The 27,255-nt window shown below is 34.7% G+C and overlaps 1 protein-coding gene across 1 annotated transcript; it reads left to right on the forward strand.

The window, feature by feature from the left end:
• Positions 1-4,758: 4,758 nt before the first annotated feature.
• Positions 4,759-27,180, forward strand: LOC121329782 (sodium/hydrogen exchanger 10-like). The gene is made up of 13 exons (XM_041275569.1): positions 4,759-4,808; positions 5,468-5,656; positions 5,982-6,131; positions 6,520-6,571; positions 8,008-8,156; positions 8,904-9,029; positions 9,472-9,570; positions 19,101-19,271; positions 19,709-19,846; positions 20,941-21,129; positions 21,752-21,890; positions 22,171-22,244; positions 25,642-27,180. The coding sequence occupies exons 1-13, from the start codon at positions 4,770-4,772 to the stop codon at positions 25,711-25,713; spliced, it is 1,587 nt and encodes a 528-aa protein (XP_041131503.1). The 5' UTR covers positions 4,759-4,769; the 3' UTR covers positions 25,714-27,180.
• Positions 27,181-27,255: the final 75 nt, after the last annotated feature.

Raw genomic sequence — 27,255 nt, forward strand, 5'->3', positions numbered from 1 at the left:
ATTAGAGAGACTAGTTTAAGATGGTGTCCTAACAGTCGGTATTGTCTATGGTGAACATCAGTTTCAGAAGTATAATTATACAAGGGTAATGGGACTAGTTTTTTTAGGAGGTTTATCTTAAAATGTAATAAAATGGTTTATTATGTCTTCATAGCTTCTGGGAGATGCTGACTTACCTGGCAAACACTCTGATCTTTATCATTGTTGGAGTAGTAATTGCTGAAAGATCATTTGAACACTTGGCAATTAACGATGGCTTTTACATAGTGGTGCTCTACTTTGCATTAAATATTATAAGGTAAGCTGTTGTGTTTTTTTATTTTTATACTGTATAATAGCCATTATAGATCAGATACATGAATCAACTGTTAAGGATTTGTTAAAATTCCAGTTAGTATGATGTAATTCTGTGCATAGAACATTACAGCAAAATTGTCAAGTAAAAAAAAAAAAGAATAACTTTCATATACCTAGGGCAGAATTACAACACCAACAAATCAATTAATACTCAAGGAAACAAAACAAAACAAAAAAACCCCACCCTTTACTGTGGGTTTAAGTAGACTTAATAATTTTTAGACTTATAAATGAATTACACCGTGTAACAATTTTTTTTTTTTTTTTTTTTTTGTTCCTGGGTAGTAAGTGTTATTTCCTAATTGCTTATGCCTCAAAAGTATAGAAAATGGCTATTATTCCCCACAAACTTTGCTTTTGTGACCAGGACAGTGATATTTCAAAATATCACTATTTCCAATGGGAAAACTGGCAAATGTGTGTCTTTTCGTTCACATAAAGTCAGAAAAAAACAACATATGAATCCAAATTAACATGTATTTATACTAAAGTAATACAAAAATGACTACAAAAGATTTAGAAGTGAGTAGTTTTTCGAGATTTACGATTATACTGTAAATAACACTTACTACCCAGGAACAAAAATTGTGTTACATAGTGTTATTCATTATCCTTTTAGACTTATAAATTAATTATTCATTATCCTTTTAGACTTTTAAGTGAATTATTCATTTACAATTACATTTTTTGTAATAGTTTTTTATTATTATTATTATTATAGGCTTGTAATGATAATAGTGTTGTCCCCATTATTGTCACGTATTGGTTATGGATTCAATTGGCGTTGGGCATCAGTATCTATCTGGAGTGGAATCAGAGGAGCTTTCAGCTTAAATTTAGCACTCATGGCGTTTCAATCTGAAGGGTTAGATAAAGTGACTGTTAAAAACAAGGTAAGACAATGCCTTCACAAATGCAGGCCTCACAGAAATTTGTAGTTTTTTTTTTTTTTTTTTGAATAGGGATATAGAAATGCTGAAATTGTTTATTGGCTCAAGGCTGCCTAAACATGAAAAAGTCATTTATTTTACAAGGACACTTCTTCTTTTTGTTTACTTAAAGAAACTAACAAGGTCACAAGACAAAAGTGCACCCTAGAATTTCTTCTAAGAACCTAAATGGTTTACAGTGTATTTGTGGGAGGGGGGACCCCCCCCTGCCCCCCCCCTGGCCCCCCGTCGGTTCAATACATAGCAACAGGAAGCAGCAACAGCAGTGAGAACATTTACAAGCAGACTAATGAATGCTTTTTTTTTTAGATTCTGCTGCATACATCAGGGATGGTAGTGCTCACTCTGCTAATTAATGCTACTACAATGACATGGTTACTCAAACGTTTAGGTAAGCACTTTAGTTATAAGTTATGTGTAATATTGTTATATTAATATTGTTCACAACCCAACATAAAGTATGTGTCCATGTGGCTTTCATGATATAGCCTACCAAGTTAAAGTAAAATGGCAAGTAAAAGCTATTTCACTGTGCCAAGGTCATCTGATTGCTGATGATTTTCTTGTTTTTCCAGGTCTGTGTGATATTTCTGCACCAAAGCGCATGGCAATGTACAGTGCAGTCCAGCGAGTGCGCGACAGTGAAGAGAACACCTTTTCCATGCTGAAAATCGATCGATTTCTTGCCGACGCAAATTGGAACATGGCAGAAAAAATAGTTGAGATTGCAGACCCTTACAAAACAACAGATGAAAAGGTAAATGTCATTTTTCATGCATTAATTTACAGTCTGATTTAGTATAAACTTATTAACTTATTATTATTTTTTTTTAATAAGGTCAGCGTGGAAGAATTTTCCCCAATAGCTCGAACAAGCAAATGCCCTGACTGTGAAAAGAGCATCCCATGTGAACCATCCCCACGTGAAATGGAAGATATGTTGGAGGAGGCCCGGATGCGCATTCTAAAGGCACAAAAGGTGGTCAATGGCTCTTTATCTTACTTTATTTAACATGGGGCATGTCTTGTTTTCCTATTTAAAATCATGAGGGAGATTGTACTTTAATACCTCATGTATATATTCAGTCTTTGCATCTTGATCATATTTTTCATATTTGAAAACTAGATGCATGATATTTGCAAAGTTTTGTTATTTGCCATCATATTCATCATATCCCATTGTGACTCGTCATTTGGCAGTCCCTTTGAAGAACTAAGTAAAGCACAGAGTTTTACTATTTTCTAACTTCCTGCCTTTTTTAGACTAGTTACTGGAGGCAGTACAGCTCTGGGATGTTAAATAGACATGCTGCAAGAACTCTAATTAGCACCACTGAGAGCATAACCGATTGCAAAGGGAAGTAAGTGATTCTTTAAAATGGCTGTATTGTTGCTTTGTTAACATGCTACAAAGGTGTTTATATTTTGACATTCCTGGTTTATGGGGCTGGTGGTTTACAGCAAAAAACATGGATTATTCAGTGGTGCCTACCTAAACTGGTATTGCACTGTTTCACAACATATATATATATATATATATATATATATATATATATTTAAAATGTTACTGTAGCAATGTCAGCTGACAGTGAACAACTCTGAGCTGTTCAACTTGCTGGTGTTCTCTGGAGAACCACTACCAGCTCTTGAACCGGCTTTACAGTATTGAACCAATATGACCATCTGGAAACCCACACAAACAAAAACAGTAGGGAAAAAGCCGCAGCATCATCTTCACAACTTACTTTTCTGTAGAGGGCAGATTTACGTGTACATTTTTACTAGTTCAGGATTGAAGGACATTGACCTATTTTACCGTTCTCTGAAACAATTGAAACCTTACCAATTAAACTGCCCACGTAATTAAATCCGGTTTAGTTTGTAGTACACTTGATAACATAAATTACATCTCCAAACAAAGGTTTAGATGTTCATTTTCCATGATGTGTATTATAAAAAAGGTATATTTTTAAATATGTGTTTTATTCTCATCATTTTACGATAAAAACTATAGGTACAGGTGGTCAGTTGCAGAAAAACAAATGTTCATATGAAGCCTGCATGAACTTTACATGTATTTAACCTCTAATGTTGTTACCCAAATGTCTTTGTGTAAATTTAACAATATTGTACCCCTGTGTTTTTTTTTTTTATATCAGTCCTGGAATAACTTTTGTTAAATTGGTTTGAAGTCATTAGTACATCTACTTTTGTAATGTGGGCAAATTCAAAGCATTTAACAACTTTTACCATCACTGAGTCATCTTGTAAATGTATTTGAAGAAAAACAGATTATATATACTTTGGAGGCCTTGGAGATTTGCAGTATCACTAATGTGCAGAAATATACACTATTGGATCAGATGGTGTTGATATTGATTGTTAATGCTAAAACTTAAAGTAATCTTTTAAAAACATTCACTATAAATGTTTACACCAATACTGTCTTTCTGCTCTAGATTTATGACTGTCAAGGATGTGAAGAAATACTGGGAATTAAAAGGTGTTTTTGTCTTGCTAAGAAGGAAGCTGGAGGACTGGATGTATGATGTTAAAGTGGACAAGTTGAAACCATCAAAGTAATTAAGGTTCAGTTAAACGTATAAGCTGTGATTCAGTGAGCACACAATCACATTTCTAGCATGCCCTAAAGGTCTCCAGTGTATAGAAATATATTTTGATTGTGTATTTGCTTATGTATTTTAACAAGACTGGTTTCCAGTTGAGGTGTTTGTAATTCAGGTCTGATGTTATTTTTGAGCGGTAACACACACTAGAGTCGAGAGGAATTTTACATCAATTTTATCCATACTTGAATTGTTCTTTCTTGATTGCAGAAACTTCATCTTGAAGAGGTGCTACCAAATTGTGTTTAGTAATACATTTGAATATTTCATCTATACATTAATATTGCTGAATCTGTTCCCCATTGTCCTGGAGTATATTCCTGAACAAAGTTTGGAACTTGACCAAGAGCTCAGAGTTACGAACTACATTTTTTTTACATCTTATTTAATGGAGGCTTCAATTAAGGTAAGTTATCTGTTTAACATGTACAATGCTTATTTAATGATTTGATGACTCAGGATTTTTGTAATTCACAGTGTTGACAGTAGATGAACCATGCTGTGTAAAGACCTTCTTCAATTCACTATCTTTAGTGTTCACAATTATTTTATGTCAGATCATGAAAATAAATGTGAACACGTGTGGCCACCCCTGTCATATTTTGTGTTTTTCTGTTTTATGATTTAAATGTATGTATATAATGGTGCATGGGGTGTGGTTTTATTAGTGTTGAAAATGTATATTTGGTGTGAATGAGTGTTTTATGTTGGCAGGGAAGGAGTAGTTACCTTCCCTGCCAAGTCACTTCAAGTGGAGGCTGTGCCTGATTGAATGATTTAATAAGCAATCGAGCCCAGGCACAGCTGCATAGAGGCACGGCTCGCTCACTCGGGGATGGGTGTTCAGAGGTGGAATGAGGACGAGAGATATGAGGTTAAAGATATAAACAATTGCTTCCCGTTCTGGATTTTAAACTAGCTCGATACTTGTTTGTTTTGGTTTACTGTTTTGTTTTGTTTGTTTGTTTTGGCCGTCGTGCAATTTTGTTTTTGTAGAAGTGTTTATTTTCTGTTCAGCCTTTTTATTTATAAAAAACATGCAGTAGCACGTCATACCTCGTCGTACTGAGTCTGTCTTCTTCCTGGTTTAATATCACCACAGCCATACCTGTCACATCAGGCTATGGACAAAAAGACAACAAAAAAAATTACACAGCAACACTGTAATTGACCTGTAGGATTTGGGTATTTTACACTACAATCAAATTTAAGATCAGAAATGAGTAAAGTATTAAACTTACATTTTATTTGTTACAACAACCAATGATGACTATCAATTTAAATTGTTGTGAGAAATTTAAATAATATTTAGCTGTAGTGTCTATAGCGGAAAATTAGTAGAGATCTATGAATAATAAGTAATATATCTCATTATTATATTAATTATAATTATTATTAATAATAATAATAATAATAATAATAATAATAATAAAATGTTGGATTTTAGATATTTCTAACCACTGAATAGTGAAGTATAAATGTTGTTCTTTTGTGTATCTAACACTTTTCTATAACTTTTATTTCCCCGCAAAGGCCCTAGCCATGAGGAGAGCATATCTTTTCAACCACTGGAACCAGTTTGACCTGTTTATCATTGCAATGGCTGCTGTAGACATCATTTTTGATCAGCTCTTTGGATTTTCAGACCTTAACATACACATGATTAAAATTGTAAGAGTGTTTCGAATGTTTCGCCTTACTAGGGCCCTGCGTTTGGTTAAGGTCAGTGGCAGTTTTAAGATAATATTTTAGGATATCTGTAGAATATGTGCTTGTATGTAGTGCATGCTTCCCTACCTATCTACAGTTCAAATAGAGCTATACATACAGTACAAAGAAATACACCCAGTATGCATGATATTATTACCTACAGTTATGTTTTAATCCTTGGTGTAACCCAGGCTTATTACTGTATATCATGTATTCAATTACTGGCATTTGATCTGTTCTCAATATTTTTCAATAGTTTGTATTTATTGTTCTGATGTTTATAATAGACTCAAATATATAACTGTTTTAATAATGCCCACACCTACTGTACTTTCAGATTATGATACCCAGACTTATTGAGCTGCTCAACAAGCAAATAAACAAACAGCTAAGCTTTGGTTATGACATTGGAAAAGGATATGTTGTTGGAGAAGAAGATATAAGCAAGATTGTTGACCATATTTCTGATGAAAAGTCTATTGCCCAGGTAAGACTATATACAGGTTTTATAAGTTCTGGTACCAGTGTGTTGATCATTATTGTCAAATGGAATGAGAACACACCAACGGGCATGTCAAGCAACAGGTTCAAAGGGAAAGGCAGATTTTCTGAAAGAAAAAAAGCAGCATAACACTGTCAACGAGAAAGACAACTCTGTTGAGGATTTATACTTCTGATATGACCTCTAAATGTATGATACGAGAAGGAAAACCAAAAATCCACTATTATATTGTTTACTGGTACTTAGACAGACATGCAGTGTATATGCAGATATGTTATTATTTATTTAGTTATTTGTACACTGTACTTTTTCTGGGCTGTTGTTCACATAAACAGAGAAGTTCAAAGTAATCACTAACAAATGTGTCTTTTAGAAACTTAGAAATATACTGGAGAAAAACAGACAAGAAGCTGTCAGAGAACTTGGTAAGTTTTTACAACAGATTTACCAAAAATGATAAATACAGTATGATATAAAATGCAGTCATTTTGTCTGTTTTGTCAATACTATTTTAAAGGCTTATTTAAATGTATTAATATGTTCATATATTCACAGGGCAATACATTGATTTCAGTGATGCCAGGTAACTGTCAGTGCCTCTGTGTGCTGTCTTTTGTACCCAGGTTTTAACAAACAAACAAAAAAAAAAAAGAGAAACAAAATGTCTGTATTTTAGTTCTTTTAAAGTAATCATTCCATGTACTTCCATCAAGAAAAGTAGGATACTGATTGCAGAATGCTAACAATTAGAGCTGAAAGGAGTGGAAAATAAGGCAGAAAAGTAATGGAGACTGGAAGTACACTATTGTACCTCTGTTCTGTAGCTGGAAGCCTCATCTTTGCACTGTCCTTGAAAGAGTTTTTGTAATTAAGCTATTGTGAACCCGTAAAAGACTGAGCAAACAGTCACATTTCAACATGTGGAATAAAATGTCTTCTCTCTGAATACAAGAGACGAACAGTTGGATACAATTTTGCTATCATGATAGATGTACTCACCTGAAACTAACTACCTCATCTGAAAGACATTTAAAATGTTGCTAAGTTGACCTAAAAAGAAAAACCTTAAGACGTATAACAGGACAACCCTTGTTCACAATAGCAAGTTCTGGTCTTTTAAAATTGTGAAACCCAAGAATATCTGACAAAGGCATGACAAACAAATTACATTTCTAAGATATATGAAGTAATCCTGTAATAAAATGTACCTATTACACTTAAATGGCCCCCAAACTCAAAACCACACCTTTACGTATCAAACTGGTCCTTCAGTGTTTTTTCCTTAGTTGTTTTACTTATGTAAAGTACAACTATGGCCAAATGTTTTGCATCACCTAGAATTTTAGGATTGAGACATAATGATATAAAAATAAATTATATGAGCATAATTTAGTTCTTTTAACATAATGTAATCAAAGAAACTACCAAATGATATCGCAAGAATCTACTGTATATCATGTTAGATTTCAAAATGTCACATTTTTCAATTTTGGTCAGTTTCTTAAGTAGATTATAAAATGCAAAGCGATATGTAATTCAATATGTTAACATAATGTTATTCATCAGGTTTCATTCGACTTTATGAAGCAAAATGAGTTCATTCTACAGGGTGATGTAAAACTTTTGGCTGTAGCTGTACATTAAAATTGATTCCAGTGTAGCATTTGAGTAGCATGTGTTGCTGGAACACATGAAGTGTATGGCTCAAATACCATGCAGTTTGTTTTCTACAGCACAGCTGAATTTACAGTATAAATCCACCAATGTCCCTTTAATATATTACAAGGGTTACAAATAACAGCTGATTAGAGGAAATCAGGGTACGTTTTGCTTTTAAAAATGGTTATTCTTTATTTTCTAGGGTTGTTGCAGCGAGACCATCCAGCAATTGCCATCTCTGTTAAAACCAGGCAGGCAATTAGAACAGTTCTGAACAGCGAGAGAGACACTATACATGCTCTCATGTCTGGCGGGCTCCTTGATGACAACGAGGCTTTAAAGCTTGAAAAGGTACAGCGCGCTCTACATTACTTTGCTTTTGTTCCAGAACAGGGCCTGGTATGAAGTCAAAATGCATTCCTTTGTTAGAACAACTAGACATTTTTTGTGGTTTAATCAGTCTCTGAACACAATTAAACCAATTAAAGTAATTAGGTACAAAACATCACGTAACTATTGAAGTATTATTACATATGTATTTTTAGTCTTTGAGGCTGTAAAATTGTAAAACCCAGGTTTGTCAAAGAATGCTGTAGGTAAACCTGTGCTTTTTGATAAGGAGAAATACATGACCTCAGTAAGCAAAAACAGATTTTTATCCATCATCTTTTCACTCTCCTCTTATTGAGTTCTTAGCAATATTTAATACTTAATAAACCATGTGGGTTTAGAAGAATGGCCAAAGGTAAAAGTGCACACATATAATAATATCAACAGCCCAAGTTATTGTTTCAATATTTAAATTAAAGTTAAGCTTACAAAAAACAATAGTAGCAGTTTGGTCCTGTCTCTACCCAGCACCTTGCTGCACAGAGGAATCTAGCGACTGGCAAGTTCAGTTTTGATTGATTCTTCCTGTGCAAATTACCTCTCCTGGCCATTTTCTTGTAATTCATTGTATTTCTATTGTAGTGAGGACATTCTAAAGATTGTGGTAATTAGTGTGAATTCCAGGAAAATAGTTTTATTTTTATTTGTTATAGCTCGTCAGTAATGTTGGTGTTGTTTAATATCTGCAGTATGTTCTTCCTCGAACAGATGATTGAAATAAAAATGAAGCAGCTGATAAAGTTTCCACCAGCGATACCACCACCAACTGCTGAAGAGCTTTTAGTGAATGTGCCTTGGTTAGAGAAAGGGAAGCTCCAAATTCAGTTTATAAAGGTATTATGAGAGAAAAATAGATGACAGTGATTGTATTATTACACTTCAGAAAACTTGAAAATCAGTTGTAGTGTTTTTTTTGTTTTTGTTTTTTTTTAAATAATATATATTATTCACCTTTTAAATTATTATTTTTACTAAATTAAACAGTGTTGCATATGTATCAGAGTTACAAATATATATTTGAATTTAGGAAGTTAAAAACTAAATATAAAATTGCCTTCTTGTAAAATGTAGAGTTAAGGTATTATACAACATTTGTTGTTTTAAATTTAATTCTAGTTAAGAGGTATGTAATTCATCCAAGGTCACAAACTACAGAATGAACATAAAATTTAAAAAAAAATATATATATATATATATTTTCATAGATGAAAGTGCAATGATTGCACTTTAATAGTTTGAAACAAATCAATTCAAATTGTATACTTTTATATTCCAGAGCAGAGGGAAGCTTCTTTATTTTGACTATGGAGATACCATCATTCGTGAAGGAGACGAACCTCAAGGAATTCACCTGGTTGTTTCGGGCATGGTGAAGGTAAGCATGAGAAAGGCAATGTTATAAAGTAGATTATTTTGTGTCTGCAGATGTGTCACACCTTTTAGCTATGTAAAACAAGGACAATGAAGATATTTAAGTGTTTGTGAAAAAAAATAAACCATTGTTTCTTTAGGCCAAAAATAAAGCATGTAGCTAAAGTTTATAATCCCACTTTTCTGTTAACCCTCTTGTGGACTATGGTAAGAAGGAAGGGATATATAAGTGCATTAAATATGTCTGACGTGACTTTGGTTCCAAAGCGGGTATTATTATTGACAATACACACACCCATAATGCTGCCTGAATGGTGCCAGGGCCTGAGGTGGAATACCTGTCTTTACCAACGCTGTGTGATTTAAGCTGGACCTCGATATAATACCTGTCCCTCTATCTGTCAATACCTTTTCTGTAATCTCTTTTTCCTGCCCACTGGTTCCCATAATGCACATTACAAGCTATAATTCCTTTAAGAATTTGGACTGGCATCCTTCAATGCTGAGTTGTACCATTGTATACCCTGTATAACCTAAATATGGGCCACAATTTTATCCAATTAGAGCCTGCATGACAGCACATGGTTTTTAATGCAATTTATCTGAAGTTATTGTAAACTGATATTACTTGGTGGATATAAGCCAATCACTTACAATATCTCTAATTAAGCTGAAGTCAATCCCATTTGTAGCACAATAAGATCACATAATCAAGAGACTGAGCTATTTGTGTTCTTCCATAGAATAAAAATACCAGTGGCAGTTGAATGGGAGTCACCTTAAAACAGGTTCTGTGGTTTAGAGCTGCCTTAATGTACTGTATAGTGGCAGGACATTAGTAAGGTAATATCTTAGTTTAATAATACAACACTTCACACAGATGTGGATCCCCGCCACTGAGAGCAGTGAGAGAGTAAAGGCTGGTTCACACTGGGCATACGATTCAGATGAGCGCTACGAACGGACGCAGGCTGTAGCTCACACTGAGCGATCTTCTCCCTGCGTTCGTTCATTCTGATTGGCTTAAAAAAAGACAACACTCTTCTTGAGGTTGGGGGAGTCGTGCACACAGTGGTACATTGTATTTTACTAAAATTCTAAAGGAAATAGAGGTGTATGATTGGTTGACAACAAGTGACGTCACCAACTTGACTGAGAAGTTGAAGTCTACCAACTCGTCCGCAGGGTCTACGATTTGAACGCAAGGTGATGCATTTGTATGAATCGTATGCCCAGTGGAACCAGCCTTTAAAGTCTCATAGCAGCGGTCAAGATCAAATGCAAATCCAGTAAAACCGGTTGCACTGGGAGATCTCTGAATTCTCTCTGAAGGTGAAATCACAACCAACAAAACTTTAGATGCCAGTTTAGACTTATTTGACGAGGAAGTGCATCCGCACAAGTGTGTGTTTAACAAGGGATTATGCTGTAGATTTAGTAACCAGGAAAGGGGGTGCCTTGCTCTGCCCTGCCCTGCTTAATAATCAGCAAGTGTCTGTTTAAAAATGTTCAATTATTTGTTCAATACAAACACAAACTTTACTCAATATTTTAGAAATTAAAAAGTGACCGCTAAACCTGTTTCAATAAATTTGCAAGCAAAACTTTTTTTCCCCCCAAAAAATCCAGTAACTTTTGATTAGATTCATTTTTTTTAAGAGATTAATTATAATACAGATAAAGCTACTGATCCACCTTTACTCTCCCCATACTGTCATTTTGTGTAATTTAATAAGTTTGAAATCAGATTACGCCCATTGCTAATCAAATAAGAATACCTACATCAGCTGATCTGTTTTTTGTCCAAGCAGCCTTTTCAATTATTATTTTGAACAGTAAATGCTATTCAGTGTTTTCTGTTTTCTATATATTAGGAATTTCAAAAGTAAAAGGTCAAAGCTTAGTTTTAATATGCAGCATCCCATAGTCATCGCTAACATTTGACTGTTGTGACACACACTTAATTTGGTTGTGTAAAGTGCCTGTTGTGTTATAGCTTGTAAAATAAAGAACAGGACGGCTTTATTAAATTAAAATATAATTCATAACTAATGTATTTATTTAGCCTCACAATATGTTCTTGTCACATTTTAAAATATATATTTATATTTTTTACACCTGCAGTGTTTTTACTGTACCTTACAGTAAAAAGGTGTAAATGTCACATTTAAGTTCACAGAATACCAGTCTTTCATTTTCATTTGACCAATCATGGGACAAGCTAAACCTCTTTAACAATGCTATTGATTTTAAAATACAGATGATCCCAAAACAACTTTCAGTTAGATAACAGAAATCTGGAATGCTGCAGAAATTCAGCTGTCAAAGACTATACCCCAGACTACTTTCAGTGCAAATATATTGTTAGCAAATAATGTATTTTCTTATATCTAAGCATAGACAAAAAACACCTTAAAAAACAGTAAGAGATTTATGATTAAACTACACACTAGCTGGGAAATGCAGTTCTGTAGTTCAACAGTACAGGTAGTAGTAATGACAATGAAAAATGATTTTGTCCCATTTATGAGGTATTGCTAGAAAGCCTGTAACTCTTAACAGTAGATTCAGAGCACTCTGCTCTTGTGCATTAGTGACATATTCAATTAAAAGAAAAACGTGCAACACAATGTCAACCTGGCAATTAACATAACAACCATTAACGTTTAACTTTCTTCCTAATGGGCATTGCCAACACCATAAATATCAATAGAGAAATCCCGTCCCGTACGAGTTTGCCTGTACGCTAAACAAAATCAAATAAATTATGCATGTAGTGCCAATTTACATTCTAGTTATTAAACAGTTTTAACAAAGTGGTGACATGGACGTGATGTCACAGTTATCCATTTGACATCATCAGTGATTGTTGTTTCCTGATAGTAAACAAACCTATTTCTTTATTTCGAAAAACTTACCTCTGGATCTGGAACAAATACTTATGAATCAACTAAAATAGGCATATGTAAGACATTATTATTCTGAATGCCAATAAACATGTGTAAACAATCCCCATTGAAAACGTGGTGAAATAACATTCGTAAAAGCAGTATCAACTGGATCACTAAAGCAATTGTAACATTAAAAGTAATGTTCAAGAAAACATGGTTGTTTTACAGATCTGATGTAAAGTGTCAATATATCTATCTGTATGTCTGTTGCAGAAATATACGTGTATTTTATTTGTAATGACCGCAGCTGCTTCTGATTTACCTAGACTCAAGTACATACCTGTAATTATTAAATTCATATTCCAGCATTAAGCATGTTCCACATTGACACTCCAAGGCCTTTGCAAAAGATTACCCCACTACTAAGCCTTTAGTCACCCTTATTAATACGGGCAAATTGCATTTGATAAGCCACTTGAACGTTCTTTATAATAGAACTTTAAAAGGCCTATTTACGCTGGAACACTATGAGCAATTTCAGTACATTACAACATGACACTATAATTATGAATTCTTTTCTAATGTAGGGAGAAAATAACCTCTGTCGTCACATTTTCCTTGCTTTTTGAGCTGACACTTTAATCACAGTATTTGTAAGTTAATTTGCTTTTTCTTTACTTTGACTTCTGCAAGCATTGTGAAACCATACACACTGTAGTGTAAGTACAGGTACTTGGTAATGTAGTTAAAGTTTTGGTTTATGTCAAATTTTGCTGTGTAATTTGGGTGAAAAATGGTGCACATATATTTTTATGTTAAGCTAAACAATATATATATATATATATATATATATATATATATATATATATATATATATATATATATATATATATATATATATATATATATATATATATATATAAGCAAATGAGAGTGCCCCTATGATGCATGTCAGTAAGATCTTAGCAACAAAAAAAATAAAGTAAAAAGGCTGTCTTTGTGAGATCAGAATTACTATAAAAGGTTTCTTATCTTCTTGTGTAGCCACATAAAATAGGTTTTGTAGTAATACATTTTACTTTTTTTTTTTTTTTTCTAGAAACAGCTCTTACAAATATCAAACCAATTTTGTGAACTATAAGTCATAAACCAATTTTGTGAGCTATAAGTCTTAGCTCTATTATCAAAGTTTGGTCTTCAAATGTGTCCCCACTTCAAAGCTATACTAGGACTCTTTCTATTAAGATCAAAGGAATCTCATCACAAGCGGGAAAATAATACTACTGTCATCCAGATATTTTTGTTCTGTAACTAAGCTTGAAGCATGACTAATCATTTACTGTAATAACTAGACATTACATACATTTCTCCAAACTATTCTGATCCTGGATCAGAACTGAAGCCTGAACCCAGTTCGGCCTTCAGGGGAAGCAATGTGTGTCTTGACATGTGCTTTGGTAAATGCATTATTGGACATCATAGCGCCAAAGTATAGAAGATTAGAAGTTTTTAGTCCAGGGCTTGATTTAAATCAGTCTACTGAACAAACTTTGAATTTCTGTGAATGACTCTCAGGGATGTGGAAAAAGTCCTGATTCAATTAAGTATCACGGCAAACTTTTCTAGGATTTAATCATGGATATGCCTGGATTTTGTTAAGAAGCATATTTTATAGGATGTTAAAAATAAAAACATTTCCATAAAACCTGTTTTAAGAAAAGGTATACTTAAAAGACTTTTATATGGGTTTTCATCAATCATAAAAAAACATAAAAAAACCCTCACCAATTAATCACTTATGCCTTTAGGTTTTAATAATTAGATATGAAAAATTCACATTTCCTTTCTCTAATGACTAAGTGTTTCAGAGAGGGATGATTAAGCAAAGGTGGGTTATATTGCACTGAATTGTACTCCCTGTTTCAAATATAGCATACTTGTTCTGTGAAGAAGCTGCTTATATTAATTAACAGAATACCATCTGGAAATCGGGTTGCTTGAACTAATAAGGCTAATTGACAGTCAGGATTTCAAGTGATTAGTCATACAGTATGCTACTAATGTCATCACCAATGCTGATCATTATTTAAAGAGGCTCATGTCTGTTTAAAATCACTGCAATCTTTTTTTCGAGATAATCTCTCCAAAGAATTCCTATTTGTTTTAAGCAACTCTCAGTCCTGATTTCAACCCCCCTTTGTTAGCGCTCTTTGAAACTAATTACCTTTCTCAGATGCAAGATAATCTAACGTTATTGTGGTAACTTGATAGGACTGTATTTCAGGTACCTTTTCTGACCTTCATTTTAAAAGCGGACTAATTGGCTCTTTACTCCCAATTATTTTGTACAAAACTAATTATTTTCAGATAATCACTCATTACAATGCTGGTTGGTCTGTACAAGAGCACTCTGTATTTAGATGATTAGCCACGTAGATGCTTGTCATCAGTCCAGCCTTGATTTCTCAGCATCAGAGATCTGGGGCCATAATCACAAAGCATTCACTGCCATTTTGTGAAGGGAACTGCTAATGTTACAGAACTAACAAGAAGCAAGATTAATGCTGAAGCCCCTAATTTAAATTATTTATTTGAAGCTTTTTAACTTCAATGTTTTGTTCAACTCATACGGCCACTAGACTCATAGGCTACTATATGTGAATAGGATTGAAGTGCTTTTTTTTAAACACAGAAGGTAATGACTAAAGTTAAGGTTTACAATTTTAGAAAGGCAAACTATGAAGGTATGAAACAGAGACTAACAGAAGTAGATTGGAGAAAAATAGAGAAAACATCCACAGAAAAAGGATGGCTGTTCTTCAGAAATGTAGTACTAGAGGTGCAAAACAATTACATCCCAGAAGTAGACAAATCTAAATCCAAAACAAAATGACCCAAATGTTTTAACAGATCAATTAAAAAAATATTCCTCGAAAAAAGGCACTTTACAGAACGTTTAAAAGGGACCAAAAACTAAGTACACAAAAGAGTTCTTAGAACAGAAAGGCCAAGAGAGAGATAGAAATGAATATTGCCAAGGGGGCTAAAACCAATTCCAAAAAGGTTTTTTTTCCAATATTCTAACAGCAAGAGAACATTCAAAGAGAAAGTTAAATGTCTAAGAGATACAAATGGCAAAATCATAGACAAAGAGAAAAAAATAGCAAATACATTAAATGATTACTTCTCACAAGATTTTACAAAGGAGGATATGGACAACATGCCCCACATGTCAACTTGTAACTGTCTTGTTTTAAATAACTTTAGCATAACTGAGGCAGAAGTGTTAAAAGGACTAAGAGCTCTTAAAATAAACAAATCCCCGGGACCAGATAAGATCCTCCCAATAGTACTCAAAGAAATTAAAGAAGCTATTTACAAACAGCTAACCAAGATCATGCAACTTGATAAAGGGGTTGTACCGACAGACTGGAGAATTGCAAATGTAATACCGATCCACAAAAAGGGAAACAAAACCGAACCAGATAACTACAGACCAATAAGCCTGACTTCTATTACATGTAAACTTATGGAAACTATAATAAGATCCAAAATGGAAAACTACCTATATGATAACAATATCCTGGGAGACAGCCTTTAGGATTGCTTGATTTTTTTGAGGATGCAACATCGACAATGGATAATTGCAAAGCATATGACATGGTTTATTTAGATATCCAGAAAGCTTTTGGCAAAGTCCTGCATACAAGATTAATTCTCAAACTGAACACAGTAGGTATTCAAGGAAATGCATGCTCATGGATTAGGGAGTGGTTAACATGTAGAAAACAGAAAGTGTTGATTAGAAGAGCAACCTCAAAATGGAGTGATGTAACCAGTGGTGAACCACAGGGATCATCATCAGTATTAGGTCCTCTGCTATTCTTAATCTACATTAATGATTTAGATTCCTGTATAGTAAGCAAACTTATTAAATTTGTATACAACACAAAAATAGGAGGAGTGGCAAACACTGATGCAGCAGCAAAGGTCATCCAAAATGATCTAGACAACATTCAGAACTGGGCAGACACATGGCAAATGACATTTAATAGAGAAAAGTGTACGGTACTGCATGCAGGCAATAAAAATGTGCATTATAAATAACATATGGGAGATACTGAAATTGAAGAAGGAATCTATGAAAAAGACCTAGGAGTTTATGTTGACTTATGTTGTTGAAATGTCTTCATTTAGACAATGTAGGGAAGCTAGAAAAAAAGGCCAACAAGATGCTCAGATATACAATGAAACATGTTGAATTTAAATCAAAGGAAGTAATGTTAAAACTTTACAATGCATTAGTAAGACCTCATCTAGAATACTGTGTTCAGTTCTGGTCACCTCACTACAAAAAGGTTATTGCTGCTCTAGAAAGAGTGCAAAGAAGAGCGACCAGAATTATTCTGGGTTTAAGACGCATGTCATATGCAGACAAGCTAGAAGAATTGAATCTATTCAGTCTTAAAAAAAGAAGACTACACGTTGATCTGATTCAAGCATTCAAAATCCTAAAAGGTATTGACAGTGTCGACCCAAGGGACTTTTTTGACATGAAAAAAGAAACAAGGACCAGGATTACAAGTGGAGATTAGATAAAGTGGCATTCAGAACAGAAAATGGGAGGCACTGGGATACTTCAAGAAGCTGCTTGATGAGATTCTGGGATCAATAAGCTACTAACAACCAAACGAGCAAGATGGGTCGAATGGCCTCTTCTCATTTGTAAACTTTCTTATGTTATTAAATAAATTAAACGCAAACATTTTCTTTATCATTAGTACCAAAAGAGACATGGTCAATCTTGCATAATTACGTAATTTAATTAACATAAATATAATATTAAAAGTAGAAAATTTACTGCCCTCCAATACTGCGTTACTGTGCTTGTTAAGGAGTAGTGTCTGTATTTTATTAACAATAAAACTTAATTCCACAAGAATTTTAATATCATTCATTATTTAAAAATATATATATATTTGTGCCAGTTATACATTTTTGTCAGTTGATTTTCAGTACAGGAGACAACAAACACAGCAAAATAAAATGTTCATGTTTGTGAATCTGGTCATTGGATTGGTTTATAAAGGATTATAAGAAAAGAAAATAGCTATGGCTAACACATGCAGTTGTAGTGAAAAGTTTACGTACTAGAAATGTCTCAAAAACAAAGAATTTTTAGGAAAACTCTTTTGTAGCAAAAGTTTTGCTTTTGTGGATGAGGAAAGAAAGTTCCAAGAGATAGATGTTTTCAATTATTTATTTCAGCAATTGGTTTGCAAAACTCCAAAAATGCTAATTCCAAAGTATTCATACCCATTGATGCTATGATAGTATTGTCTACAAGGTGCTAGAAATTTCAATATGATAATGCAGAACATAATTCTAGAAAATGCTGGATTGTGGGTGAACATTTTTAGAGAGTATAAAAGGGTTAGGCATATGTTGATTGCTGTCTTTACCAATAAGTCAATATAGGAAAAAGTAAAGAGCTACCTGAAGACCTTATGCAGAAAATTATTATCGTCATAAAGCTGGATAATGATACAAAAAGATTTCCAGGCATTTGAGAATCCCAATTTCAACTATTGTTTCTATTATCAAGAAGTACAATACCCATAATACTATCACAATGCTCCCTCAGTCTGGAAGAAAGAAGGTTCTTTCACCAATAACAAGTAGAAGAATTGTGAGGAAGGTCAATAACAATCTGAGATTGACTGCCAATGATATTCAAAGTGAACTGGCTGCAAGTGCGACTGGGGTTTCCATTTCAACCACAGGGTGAGTATTGCATGGAGAAGGTCTCAATGGTAACAGGCCAAGGAAAAAGCCACTCACATGGACAAATCGCTTAAAGTTTGCAAAACGGCATATGAATGATAGATATACATTCTGGTCAACGGTTTTGTGGAGTGATGAAACAAAAATCGGCTGTTTGGTCACGCCGATAGTCGTTATGTTTGGAGAAAATCTGGTGAGGCGTACAAAGAAAAGAACACCAGACCTACTGTCAAGCATGGAGGTGGTAATGTTTTACATGTTTTTCCTCTAATGGCACTAGAAATTTAGTTTCAATACATGGTAAAATGGATTCCATAGCAGACCAAAAGATATTGGTCAATTATCTGAAACCCTCCGCTACAAAACTTGGTTTAAATCACAACTGGACTTTTCAACACAACAACAATCCAAAGCACACATCAAAATCTGCTTCAGAATGGTTAAAGAAGAATAAAATCAAGGTTCTGGAATGGCCCAGTCAAAGTCCCTGTGTAAACCCGACTGAGAATCTTTGGTGTGAGTTGAGGAAGGCTGGCCACAAGAGAAGTCCTCAAAATTTGAATGAACTGAAACAATTTTGCATTGAACAATGGAAAAAAAAAACACTAAAGATAAAGATGCCAAAAGCTCATTGACAAATATCCTAATCATTTAAGAGGTTATTATTGCTAAAGGTGCCTCAATTAGCTGTACTTTTGCAAACAAATTGCTGAAATAAATAGCTTGTAGCTTTTTTTTTCTCATCCACAAAAGCAAAGCTTTTGCTACAAAAGATTTTTCCTAAAATTCTTTATTTTCGACAACTGTATACCCATAGTTAATGATCATGTTCAATTGTTGTGCATGATTTATTATATAGGTTCATGGCACTAGCCCATACCTTGGGACAAAGAAGCTAGCCCTGGCCTCTGATTCAGCAGAGATGTCTAGACTTACTGATTACAGGAGCAGTGGTGCCATTCTTGGAGATCTGAACTGCTTGACGCAACAGAGAATGGAAATCACAGTCACATGTGAAACTGCCACTCAGGTGAGAGGCCTTTCAACCGAGAACTCTTCACCCAAGTATAACTGTGCTAGTCTGGTTGGGCTACACTTTGTAAATATATAGTCAAATTTACTTCTGTCTGTTTAGTATTTAAATGTTGTATTATTTTACACAGTATTCATAGTCATGTATTGTACATCCTAAAGAGGGAAACAGGTTTACAGAGCAGATGATTCATGTTTAAATGGTCATATCACAAAACTATTTTTTGTTAGTTGTGATGTCCTTGCTCACAACCAGTGAAATACAGGTACCAATGCATATAAACACCCAAAACTGCTATACAGTGTGTGTGTGTGTGTGTGTGTGTGTGTGTGTGTGTATATATATATATATATATATATATATATATATATATATATATATATAGGTAAAATATTTTGCTATGACTTCAGCTAATATTGATTTCTTTTCTTTAGACCTGTTTTATTTCAACTGATACCCTGTTTGAAGCTTTTGATGTGTTTTCTGAATTTCCTTCACTGGAAAATAAAATTTGGCATTCTCTGGCAGTGAAAATCAGTGTTAGTACTTTCATGGAAAACATCATCTATCAGGTAAATATAGAAGTTGTTTCTTTGAGTAAAAACTTATATAACACACTTGCATCTCAGAAATCTCCAAAATAGTAGCAGTGCACAACAGTATGCTGTGTGTCCAGTATACAGTCTTGACGAATGCTTAGGGGCACATATGAAGCAATCAGTGAGAATTCAAAAAAGCAAATGTGTTTACACAAGGAGTATGTGCCTGTTAGAAGGGCAACATTCTTTATCATATTCATTTTGTAAAAATTATAATTTGGTTTATTTACTATGTATCTGCTCTGTACCATTTCAGAAGGAACATGCTGTCCTGTTATTGGTGTAATTCCAAATGTAATGAAAAGTATTATTTGTAGCCTGGCAGGTGATAGGCAGTTTTAGGGTCATTTTAATTTGGAGCTGGTGATTTGCAGCAGTACAACCTCTGAGTTCAGATAATATTTGTTCACTTATTACATTAATCCATAACAAAGTCATCAATATATTTTGGAAAGTCTCCAGTTTAGGGTGCAGTTCAGGGTAACAGATTTAGACAAGAAATAGACTATCACAGGAGGGACTGACAGAGCTTATGTGCTGACAATCTCTTTCACTCACCCTTACCCAGTCAAAGTGGGAGCGTGGGCTTTTTTCTCACTCACTGTTTTGCTTAACTTTGTCAAGGTGCAAGACACTGCCTGGGATTGCTCTATACAGTATATTCATTTCAAATTAAATTGTGTCGGTGAATTATGTAACCAAAAGATTCCATTTCATTTTGGAAAAAAAAGGTGGTTTAATAATTTAGAAATTAAAATAAAGGTTTGAGGGATAACCGTTCATAAAACAATGTTAGATTTTACAATATATTAGGCATTTGTATTGTTTAAGCTTTTCGCCAAGCACTGGCAAATAAGGGGATCAAAGTAGGGGAATGAAAATCTGTGCAAGTACTTTTTAATGGAAAACATCAAGTATCTGGTAAACAAATGTGTAACACACCCGTTTCTCAGAAATAGCGTACATAACATACAGTAGCAAAGAGTGGAGTTCAAATTAACCATTTTTTACTGTTTCTCTAAAGAAAATAAGAATATATGCTGTACTGGTCTGTGTATCTGTTTTAGGGTTGGACCTACAATAAGATTTGTGCATACCTGGCACATGCCTTTTTAGTCGATGTGGACATGAACAGCAAATTCAATACCTACGATGGAAGCATGGAGGAGGTGGTTCTTGTGTATGGAAGCTGTGATGATACTCAAAACCAAAAATCGTACGACGCACCTGCTGTTATATCAAAAATAACTCGTCAGGTGGGGCAAAAAAGCCAAAAAACATTCTTTTGGATTGTATTCAGTTATTCAAATGTACTATGTGAACAGCACTATGTTTTGATGTGTATGTGTCAATGCAAAACACTAACGTATGTTAAACCAAAAGTGGATAATACAAAGACGTTAATATTTGTTAAAATGAGGACAACTAAAAGGATTGCTCAGCAGTCTCTCAGTGATCACACATTTCAATATTTCACTGCTGTATCAATGCCTTCGATTTGGACTCTTCCAAAAAAAATTTTCATGACAAAAACTGAATTTGATAACCATGCATAAAAAGCAAATATAGGTTTACCCTTACAGGGGAAGTAGTAGGTAACACTTGAATATGGCAAAACAGTTTACTTATATGGGACATAAACCACATGGTTATAATTTTAGAAAAAGAAAGAGAGATCTTATAGTTCCTTAGTTAATTAATTGCCAGGCCTTGATTACATTTGTAGAATCATGGAAATATCGTTCATTAATTTCTTATCTTGAAAATTATTTTTCGTACATATCAAATTGTGAAGTAACAAAAGGAGCACTGAATGTACATTCATAAACTAAATTAGAAAGCATTGCTTCTGTTTGAGCCTGTTCCTTATACCGCTAGATTACGAGTACCACCAATTTAACGAAGGTATTCATTGTGCCAAGTACGGGTGCAGAACTGAAGGGGCGGCCTCCCAGTGCACAGCTTCATGATGGAGGGAGTGCTCCTTGTCTAAGACACGCAGCTGCACATCGAAGAGGTAAACCATGCAGATTCAGAAAAAAAAAAAGAAGATACTAAAATTAAGGCATTTGAAACTTTGTTCAGAAGTATTTCTTACTTAAGTATTAACATAATGAAAATATAACAAAACTGTGCATTAGTCTTGAACCTGACAATGGTCTTACACTGTGATATTAGTGAGAGTAAAAGGGTGAGCATGTTTAGTAAGGGATTTCAGGACTATTTTCAATATACATTCCCTAGATTTATATATCTGTCTGTAAACACTACATCAGCACTTTTATAATTTGTTTTAGATTCCAAGATAGCTACGCGAGGATTACTTCAGACTGTCAGTGGAATCCTCCAGTGTTCGCCCTCTCAGGGAAAGGTCCATTTTTTTTCTCTCCCACATTCAAACAAATCGAAGACATACCAGGCAAAGTAATCATTTTAGTTTCAGTTATATATAATGTGCCTATAGAAAGTCTACTCCCTTTCAAACTTGTCACCTTTTGTTGCCTTATAGCGTGGAATTAAAATATATATATACTTTTTTTTTCATTTATCTACACATCCTACCCCACAACTTCCAAGTGGAAAAAATATTCTAGAAATTTGCAGAAAATAAATTAAAAATAAAAAACTGAAATAGCTTGGTTGGATAAGTGTCCACCCCCTTGTAATAGCAATCCTAAATTAGCTCAGGTGTAACCAATTGCCTTCAAAATCACACAGCAAGTGGCCTTCACCTGTGTTAAATTGTAGTGATTCGCATGATTTCAGGATAAATTCAGCAGTTCCTGTAGGTTCCCTCTGCTGGGTAGTGCATTTCAATGCAATGACTCAAGAATCGGGGGATGGGTATAACAAAATATCAAAGGTCTTGAATATCCCTTGGAGCATGGTCAAGATGATTATTAAGAAGTGGAAGGTGTATGGCACCACCAAGAACCTGCCTAGATCAGGCCGTCCCTCCCAACTGAATGACCGAGTAAGGAGACTGATCAGACAGGCTACCAACAGGCCAGTGGCAACTTTGCAAGAATGCATTGACAACAATATCCCAAGCACTCCACAAATCTGGCCTGTATGGTAGGGTGGCAAGAAGGAAGCCATTACTCAAGAAAGCCCACCTTGAATCCTGTTTGAAGTATGCAAAAAACCACACAGGAGATTCTGTAGCCATGTGGCAAAAAGTTTTGTGGTCTGACGAAACTAAAATTGAACTTTTTGGCCTAAATGCAAAGCATTATGTTTGGCGCAAACTCAACACAGCGCATGTCCCAAAGAACACCATCCTTACTGTGAACCATTGTGGTGGTAGCATCATGTTTTATGGGGATGTTTCTCATCTGCAGGGACTGGGGCACTTGTCAGGATAGAAGGGAAAATGAATGGAGCAAAGTACAGAGAAGTCCTTGAGGAAAACCTGCTGCCTTCTGCAAGAAAGCTGAAAGTGGAACGGAAGTTCACCTTTCAGCACGACAACGACCCAAAGCACACAGCCAAAGTTACACTGAAGTGGCTAAGGATCAAAAAGGTAAATGTCCTTGAGTGGCCCAATCTGAGCCCCGACCTAAATTCAACTGAAAATTTGTGGCATGACTTGAAGATTGCTGTTCCATCAACGCTCCAAGAAACTTGACAGAGCTTGAACAAATCTAGGTGTGCAAAGTTGGTAGACCTATCCCAACAGACGCACAGCTGTAATTGGTGCCAAAAGTGCTTCTACCAAGTATTAACTCGGGGGGTGGAGACTTATCCAATTATATGATCTTTCAGTTTCGTATTTTTTATATATTTTTTTCTCAATAAACTTTTTTCCTTTAACAGTGTGGAGTATGGTGTGTAGATAAGTGGGGGGAAAAAATAATAATTTAAATGCATTAAACTCTGAGGGACTGACACAACAAAATGTGAAAAAAAGTTCAAGGGACTGTAGTCGTTCTATAGACACTGTGTATATTATTTACATATATACAGTGGCTCTCAAAAGTATTCACCTCCTTGGACTTTTCCACATTTTATTGTGTTACAACTTGGAATCAAAATGATTTAATTGGGAGTTTTTGCCACTGATCAACACAAAAAAAGTCCATAATGTCAAAGTGAAAAATAAAATCTACAAATTGTTCTAAATGAATTACAAATAGAAAACAGAAAATAATTGATTGCATAAGTATTCTCCCCCTTGAGCCAATATTTGGTAGAGGCACCTTTGGCAGCAATTACAGCCATGAGTCTATTTGGATAAGTCTCTACCAGCTTTGCACATCTGGACACTACAGTTTTTGCCCATTTACAAAATTGCTCAAGCTCCGTCAAGTTGGATGGGGTCCTTTGGTGAACAGCAATTTTCAACTCTTTCCACATATTTTCAATTGGTTTGAGGTCCGGGCTTTGACTGGGCCACACCAGGACATTGACCTTTTTATTATTAAGCCACCAGTGTGGCTTTGGCTGTATGTTTGGGGTCATTATCCTGCTGGAAAATGAATCTTCTCCCAAGTCCCAGTTCTTTTGCAGACTTCAGCAGATTTTCCTTCAGATTTCTCTATACTTTGCTGCATCCATTTTGCCATCTATCTTCACAAGCTTTCCAGGCCCTGATGCAGAGAAGCATCGTCATAGCATGATGCTGCCACCACAATGCTTCACGGTAGGGACGGTGTTCTCAGGATGATGTGCGATGTTAGGCTTCTGCCAAACAGTGCTTAGTGTTGAGGCCAAAAAGCTCTATTTTGGTCTCATCAGACCATAGAATCTTCTTCCACTTGGTCTCAGTCTCCCACATGCCTTCTGGCAAACTCTAGCCGAGACTTGATGTGAGTTTTTTTCAACAATGGCTTTCTTTCTGTCACTATCCCATAAAGGCCAGTTTTGTGAAGCACCCAGGCTAGTGTTGCCATATGCAGTGTCTCCGAGCTCAGCCATAGAAGCTAACTCCTTTAAAGTTGCCATAGGCCTCTTGGTGGCCTCCCTGACTAGTGCCCTTCTCTCCCGGAAACTCCGTTTTTGAGGACGGCCTGTTCTAGACAGATTCACAGTTGTGCCATATTCTCTTCCTTTCTTAATAATGGACTTTACTGTACTCCAGGGGATATTCAGTGCCTTTGAAATTTTCTTACCCAGATTGGTGCTTTTGAAGAACCTTATTCCGGATTTGCTTTGAATGTTCCTTTGTCTTCATGATGTAGTTTTTGTTAAGAAATGTACAAACCAACTGTGGGACCTCCCAGAGACAGGTATATTTAACCTGAAATCATGTGAAACAACTTAACTGCACACAGGTGGACTCCATTCAACTAATTATGTGACTTCTAAAGGAAATTGGTTCCACCAGAGCTTATTTAGGTGTGTCACAGCAAAGGGGGTAAATACTTATGCAATCAATGATTTTCCGTTTTGTAATTAATTTAGAACAATTTGTAGATTTTATTTTTCACTTTGACATTATGGACTTTTTTTTGTGTTGATCAGTGGTAAAAACTCCTAATTACATCTTTTGATTCCATGTTGTAACAGAATAAAATGTGGAAAAGTCCAAGGGGGTGAATACTTTTGAGAGCCACTGTGTGAGATTATACATACATACAAAACTTCATAGCAACAGTTTGATTAATTTTGGCGAAAAATAAATTAATCTTATTGTCATTTAAACCACCTCAATATATAAGTATAATTCATGACAATTTTATGTAAGTATGCAAATAACTAGAGCATTGTTCTTAAGAATATTGGTGGCTGCTGCCATGAATTGTTTTTCCTTTGACTTTTTACATTAGGTAACTCCAACTGAAGAGAAAACGACAGCTGTTAGTGTACATTCCGAGCAACAGGAATCTACTTCATTTTGAAATGTGATGTATACAAATGTTAAACATGATTCATTTATGTATTTACTTCAGACTTTTGTAGGGACCAATTATTTCTACATCTGTTTACAATTAAAGCAACATTAAACACTTTGATGTTTATATAATAATCGTGCGACTTTTGCTAGGCAGTATTTAAAGGAATTTTAAAATAGCAGAAGGTAACGGCAACAAAATATTTGTTTGATAAAGTTAAACTGAACTTACTGTACATATTTAATAGGCTACTGTATTGTACCATCAGTTATTCTCCAGCTTTCCATAATATTGCATTTAGGTTTACAGCACACCCTTGTGGTCTTTCAGACACACTAAATTGGTCCTTAGAACTATTTAAAATGCCATCTACAAGACTTGGAAACAATTTTAGGGGTTTAGTGTCTACAATTACTTTGCACTAAAGAGCAACCTTAGGTAATTATGTTCAGTATTTTTTTTCACAAACATCATTCCTACAAAAAAAAAAAAGTTGATTACATTAGTATTTGTGCAGGTCATAGGCCATGCCATGAATTGTCATTATGGTAATTTCATCTAAACCCAAAATGGTTACTTTTTGTAGTCAAAAAAAAAAAAAAAAGACTTTTACATAATGTCAAAACCAAGTTTCTTTACTAGAGGCTAAATGTTGTTGCTTGAACTGAAAAATTACCTTCTGCCCTGTAAATGGCAGACCTGTATATTACCCCCCACCCCTCACAGTTAAACATTCCCCAGAACTGAAATTAACAGAATGTACCTGAGAATCTTCAAATGCACCATCAATCCTTTTAGCATATAGGCATTTGTGATGGTTTCCATTGGAGGGATAACAATAAAATAGATAGGATCGGTAGTGGACATCAAAAGCAATTAGAAAGTTTAAAACTGCAAAAATTGCTAATAACAACAGGGTTAAGAAAGTTAGTAGTAGGTGTTTTGCTAATGGAGTTCTTACTGCCAAATGCCTGTTGAGGTCTTCAAGTTACGCTTAAAAAGGCAGTTCTTGTACACCAAAAAAAACCCATTCCTGTTTATCCTGAGGGAAGCAACAGCAGTATTCCATAATTCTATCAGCTTCCGAGTGGAAATGTAAAAGGTCAAATGAGCGCTGAAAGCTTTACTGTCAACTACGTCAAACAATGACAACTGAAGAGCCATCTGGTCTTGGAGAGTTAGGTTCTTACTTTTTGCATAACTACATTTAAAATAACTAATCTGGAATGGCATACCACACCAATCATTTAAATGGTTTGACTTGGTAAAACAGAGATTATAAGCTGTTTTCTGTGCTGAACTAAACAAAATGCCACACAAGGCATGGGCTTACGGTTTACTCAAGGGTGTATTTCTGTAAATTATTCTTTAAATCTCATATCCAAGTTAAAATTAAAAGCAATAGGTCAGTCAATGGCAGCAGCTAAAAATAAATTAATGCAAAGGAGGATTTTCACATATCTGAACAGGCCTGTTGGCATGCATTGTGTCCAGTACATTCAAGACACATTAAAAATATAACCAGATAAAACAAACAAAAGAGACCAA

Source organism: Polyodon spathula, chromosome 17 (assembly GCF_017654505.1).
Source record: "Polyodon spathula isolate WHYD16114869_AA chromosome 17, ASM1765450v1, whole genome shotgun sequence".
NCBI lineage: Eukaryota > Metazoa > Chordata > Actinopteri > Acipenseriformes > Polyodontidae > Polyodon > Polyodon spathula.

Coding starts and splice junctions, on each gene's coding strand:
- LOC121329782 (XM_041275569.1), top strand. CDS start 4,770: ATGGGTGTTCAGAGGTGGAATGAGGACGAGAGATATGAG. Junction 4,809..5,467: donor ATGAGGACGAGAGATATGAG/GTTAAAGATATA, acceptor TTCCCCGCAAAG/GCCCTAGCCATGAGGAGAGC. Junction 22,245..25,641: donor GTTCGCCCTCTCAGGGAAAG/GTCCATTTTTTT, acceptor TTTTTACATTAG/GTAACTCCAACTGAAGAGAA.